The sequence below is a fragment of the Limulus polyphemus genome, unplaced genomic scaffold (assembly GCF_000517525.1).
Source record: "Limulus polyphemus unplaced genomic scaffold, Limulus_polyphemus-2.1.2 Scaffold4624, whole genome shotgun sequence".
NCBI classification, from domain to species: domain Eukaryota; kingdom Metazoa; phylum Arthropoda; class Merostomata; order Xiphosura; family Limulidae; genus Limulus; species Limulus polyphemus.
In genome coordinates this window covers 13,947-20,008 of record NW_013670234.1, presented here as the reverse complement: position 1 = coordinate 20,008, position 6,062 = coordinate 13,947, and the positions used below count along the sequence as shown (strand labels likewise).

Genomic DNA, 6,062 nt, shown 5'->3' with positions numbered 1-6,062 from the left:
CACTGCCCCTAATGATACTACCTAAGGAGGAGATGGAGCTAGAGAAGAAGAAAAGTGTCTGCCAATCAGATGTCTCGTCAGAGGCGGTATTATGTTGTCACAACCCAGCAACAATGTCAGTTGTGTTCTTCCTTCTGACAAGCGCATAACATTCAAAAACTCATGGAAACCTTTCTAAAGCTGGAATTCTTTAAAGAGCAACCAAATCTTAGGAAGGAAGAGGCGAGACGGGTTCCCAGATGAAACTGGCTGCAGTGGCTGTAATGACCACTCGGTACAGTATGTACAATTCAAACAAGCTAGCCAGCTTATGGACATTCTCCAAATACACCATAACTGGTACGAGTCTATATTTCACATATTGTCATAAGCACTAATTATTTTCACTCAGAAGTTCCTATTAATAATACTAAGTTGAAATAGGTACGAAATAAGGCTCCTTATCCTATGTCAGTTTCGATATCCTTCAATTAATATCGAACGAATTAGGTTACCTTACTTACCTTAGAAAAATTTCTCATAATTTCGATTTTTCATCTTCGGTGTTTTCTAACTATTTTGATATTTTTATGTACTTTTTGTATAATTTGTAATACAAAACGGCGCTAATTGTCATATGATAAACAATCATGGCGACGAGTAGAGGAGACACTTGGTAAGACTAAGATCAGTATTTGAACGTTTGTAAAAATAATATAATTTCTTATTTTGTACCAAACGTTACTTTGTATGTAATTATTCAAAGGTGTCTGTTTTTACATTGATGTATCCTGAAGAATATTGATAAGGGCTCGTTGGGTTTAATTTTTTTTATATTATTAACGATGGTGCTGTTCAATTTGAATTTAATGTTTAGTTTTAAGTTGAAACAGTTTAGATTTTCTCATAACTGGTTCTGGGGTTTTCACTATAGTTACTGTAAATTGTATTTGTAATGTAATTGTTATTACGATTCTATAAAATTCCCGAATTATTAACAGTTTTGAAAATTAAAGTACTTTTCACACACTGCAATTCGCAAACCTTGACGCCAGGATTGCTTGCTGAGCACCGTAACTTACGTAACTGACTGATATGCACTAGTGATAATTGACTTCACACAATCCAATAGTATCTATTAAAAAATTTCGTTAGTCAGTTTGTTTGGTAATAATTTGGCAAACAACGATTTACAAGCATAATGAAGTGATTAATTTTTGGGGAAACATACTACATGTTTCGAAAGAACATTGGTCTGTCTTTAGGTATGTACCCCCAAAAACATATATAACTTCATTATGCTTATAAATCGTAGTTTCGCAACTTATTATCATGTTACTATTAGCATAAACTTAAGTACATCCTTACTCACTAGTCAGTTTGTTACACAAGTTTTGGCATGACAGTTTTGGTGTTTGCAAACAATGGGTTAGATTTATATTATCTAGTAGACTTATTTTGAAAAACAAAACAAAAAACTAACTCAATGTCCATCTTTTGGTACAAATAAAGATTTTTGATATGTTATAAATAGAGAAGAACATAATATGTTTTGTATAGATGTTATTCTAATAAGTAAGTATATGTTTTATATACTTGCCACATGTTGTGAGATGTGATGCTACTTTTTCACAAAGATGTCAAATAAGATTGCTGTAGGAACAGATAGGACTTGTATTAGCAAAGCCTAGAAGATTTCCTGTACAGCATGTAGTTCCTGAGTTGGAAAGATATTAGATGATGTTTAAATACAAGTTGAATGCTTGAGAATAAGACTTAATTGACACATTATGCAAAGAAATGTATATCTAAAAAAGGTAATCCACCCTCTTAAGAAAAGGATACAACAGTTTTCAATTAGAAGAAAGGCAGAAAAATAGCATAAATAAAACAGGGAACTGATTTTGATGAAAGAAATTTATGGATGTGTAATCAAAATGTTTATCAACATTCTTGGATTTTTAGTGGTTTTTATGAAAAAACACTTACTGGTATAAAACAATTCCCAAAAGTATATAGAAACCTCACTAACAAACTAATGGCACAAATGTTTTGAATAAAAAGATTTTTAAGATGGAAAGAAATTAATGTATTTGAAACAGAAACTTATATAGTTTTTATTTTAACTGAATGATTAACAATTTTCTTCTCAACTATCAGGTTAAAAGCTTGCGATGCATGTGAAGACGGAGCTCGAGAAATTATGGAGAAGATTACAAAACGTAATCAGTTACAGCGAAATACATCAGGATATGCTCAGGTAATATTCTGCTTGTATGTAGGACACGTTACTAAACTAGATATCAGTTTTGAGGAGCACTTGTGAAGATTTTTGAAAGTACTTTTTTATACTAGTTTATTATATTTATATGTATAAATTTTTAGAAATAATTTTGATTTTATCAAGCTCTTTTTTTACTTAGTTTTAGATTCTATTCATATGAACTTGAAATTATTCATTTAATGAGACTTGATGTACAGGTTTTTCTCAGTTGAAATTAAACAGAGAAAACAAACAACGATAACCCAAAATTCTCAATATTAGGCTTATTTGTTTTCCAACTGTTGTTGCATAACAGAGAGATGATAGTTTATTGTAATCACAGTTTGCTGTAGAAGTACAACAGAAAGTAGAAACATATGACCTTTGTATCATGCTGACAGATAACTGTACCAACTAAACTTGAGCCTTTGCCTTTTTTTTAGTTTTCATTAACTTTAAATGCACTCATGAAAAGAGGCTTAAAATAGCTATAAATATAGAAATAAACTGTGGTAATTGCAAAGAAAAATGATGAAAACCCAAGATAAAAATGCACCAAAACTAATTTAAAAAATTGTAAATAAAGAGATTTGTTAAAGTGGTTTAGTGTAAATCTTCAAATAAATAGTCTTTAAATAATTATTAATATATTTGAAAGAACATTATTCTAAAGATGAGAGTATCAAACTGCATAAACAAGAAAGAGGTTGTGTAATTTTTCTTCATATTAAGTTGTTTACATGAAATGATTATGAAGTAACTGAAAGGCTCTATGTTTTAGTTTGATTAACAGATTTAGGTTATTGTCACTCTTCACTAGTATTATAAAGAGTAGGAAGCTGTAAAGTTTGTTATTTCTCTTTACCAGCTGAATGCACAAGCCAGGCATTCAATACAACAGTTTAATAGAGACTTGAACACCTTGAAAGAAGATCTAAAGAAATCATCGTCATCATACTTCATGTATCCTTGTTCATTGCATTGTATTGTATTATTCATATAAACTGTTAGTATTGTACAAATATCATAAAAGTCAGCAAAAATAACAGAATATTTTCTTTCAAATATGTTTATGAACTAATAATTTAGAAACAACTGGTTATGCAACAACACATTGTAAGGAAGAGCAAATACAAGAAAACTTTCACAACTATAGTGGATGGAGTAGTTATATTAAAGTGATTTTGAATATGCAAATCAGCAAGTCATGTGACTAAAACAGCCAATATAAAGCTGTGGTGGAATAACGTGTATCAGAGCTACAATTTGATATTGTTTGGAGTTTCGTAGGTAGTGTGGTGCCATCAAAAATTAATTGCTTTCGAGGAGAGTATAACGGCCTTTTCCAATGCAAAATATTCATATAGTCAGATCATAAAGATGTGTTTGAACCATGGATTCAGAATTTCCAAAATATGGATATTACTTTTACGTAATAACAATAGAAAACAAAGGTATATAGATCAACTTAGGACCATCCATAAAGAGACCTGCAAGAAGTCATTTCTGAGTCATAGTAAGAAAAGTGCAGTGTCTTGTTACATAGGGTCTAGATAAATCATCTATAAGATACATTAATTAAGATCTGTTTGTTCAGGCTCAATGTACAACACATAGGATCTAGATAAACCAGTCTATAAAATACATTATTAAGATCTGTTTGTTCAGGCTCGATGTACAGCACATAGGATCTTGATAAACTAGTCTATAAAATATATTAATTAAGATCTGTTTGTTTAGGCTCAGTGAAGAACACATGGAGTCTAGATAAACCAGTTTACAAACTACATTAATAAAGATCTGTTTGTTCAGGCTCAATGTACAGCACATAGGGTCTAGATAAACCAGTCTATAAAATACATTAATTAAGATCTGTTTGTTTAGGCTCAGTGAAGAACACATAGGGTCTAGATAAACCAGTCTGTAAAATATATTAAGTGAGATCTGTTAGTTTGGGTTCGGTGTACAGCACATTGGGTCTAGATAAACTACTGTATAAACTACATTAATTAAGATCTGTTTGTTTATGTTCGGTGTAGAACATGTAGGGTCTAGATAAACCAGTCTGTAAAATATATTGATGAAGTTTCAAACTTTTGAAGTTGTTTAAATTCAGTAACTGGGGTTAAGATTAGAGGATATGTGAACTATAAATGGAGAAGACAAAACCAGAATTTTAAAATGTTCATAAAGATTTGATATGTGTATAATTTTATTCTTCAATCTGTCCATTTTGTTTAGTAAAAGTTAATGAAAAATGTAATTTAATTTGACCCAGGTGTGGAAACACAATAACAATTTTTTCTACCTAATTGTATTTCTTTAATCTTTTATTTTGAAAATTTAGAATTTTTAATCACATTATTTAGGCAAGTTTACTTGTAATTACTGATGTTCACTAACTTACGATCTGTTACTATAATTGTTGAATGTTTATTATAACACAAATCCTTGACCTTTGATTCAGTACACAACGAGAAGTTGAGAGGAGACAGAGGTTGTTGGAAAAGTTGGAGAGTAAACAAAGGCAAATCGAGTTGATTTTCAATGAACGAACCACTGGATATGGAGAAGGAAGGTAAGAATGAGAAGCTTTGGTGAGAGTATACTGAAATAAACTAGTCTTTACTGTTGATATTTTTATGTGTTAAATACATCCTGTGAAAACATTCTTCTCACTTCTTCGACAGATTAATTAAAGTTCTGCCACTGAGTATTTAGTTTCCTCTTGTACAACACACTATTATTTTGTTTTGATGTTCTTATCCTCTTACTCTTTTTTCCTGTGCAAGAAAGGAAATACTCAAACTTGACTCTTCACAACTTACATGTTTACGTACATAAAACTTAGCTGACTGATTCCTTCTGATGCTGCCACTTTCATAGAGATTCTAGTGTATGCCTGCTTCTAGTCACCAGAACAGTGGAGCAAAGTTACCAACTGATTGTTATGTGGACTGGAACACTACAGCTAAACATCAACTGGTTTGTATGTTGACTGGAATAGTAGAGCAAAGGAACCAAGTGGTTTGTATGTGCACTGAAACAATGGAGCTGTAATAAACTTGGCTTTCTTTGTCCAGACTATAAACCTGAAGAAGGTTACAGATATTTCTAGCAGTTACTATTATTTAACCATTAACCTTTACACTCTCAGTGAGTCTTGAAGTACTGATTCACGTTTGATTTTAACATAATTATGATTTTTTTGTTCTTGCTAGAAGCTGTTTTGGAATGAAGTTTAATTGTAAAGAATTAGTTTTCGTAATTTTTTATAAATCCCTTACAGAGGCAATAATAATAAACAATAAATTTTAACTAAAGACAATAATAACAAACCATAAACTTTCTCTATAGATAGTAATGACAAACCATATATTTCTTTACAGACAATAATGACAAACCCCAAACTTTCTTTACAGACAATAACGACAAACCCTAAACTTTCTTTACAGACAATAATGACAAACCCTAAACTTTCTCTACAGACAATAATGACAAACCATAAACTTTCTCTACAGACAATAATGACAAACCCTAAACTTTCTTTGCAGACAATAATGGTAAACCCTAAACTTTCTTTGCAGACAATAATGGTAAACCCTAAACTTTCTTTACAGACAATAATGACAAACCCTAAACTTTCTCTACAGACAATAATGACAAACCATAAACTTTCTCTACAGACAATAATGACAAACCCTAAACTTTCTTTGCAGACAATAATGGCAAACTCTAAACTTTATCTACAAACAATAATGACAAACCCTAAACTTTTTCTATAGACAATAATGACAAATTCTAAACTTTCTTTACAGAC

At 30.9% G+C, this 6,062-nt stretch overlaps 1 protein-coding gene across 1 annotated transcript in view; it reads left to right on the top strand.

The window, feature by feature from the left end:
• The first annotated feature begins 598 nt into the window (after positions 1-598).
• Positions 599-6,062, top strand: part of LOC106471434 — a 10,965-nt gene continuing 5,501 nt past the window's right edge. The window contains exons 1-4 of the mRNA XM_022400049.1: positions 599-655; positions 2,140-2,239; positions 3,111-3,205; positions 4,710-4,820. Coding sequence (XP_022255757.1) covers positions 630-655; positions 2,140-2,239; positions 3,111-3,205; positions 4,710-4,820 — 332 coding nt within the window. The 5' untranslated portion in view covers positions 599-629. The remainder of the gene's footprint in view (positions 656-2,139; positions 2,240-3,110; positions 3,206-4,709; positions 4,821-6,062) is intronic.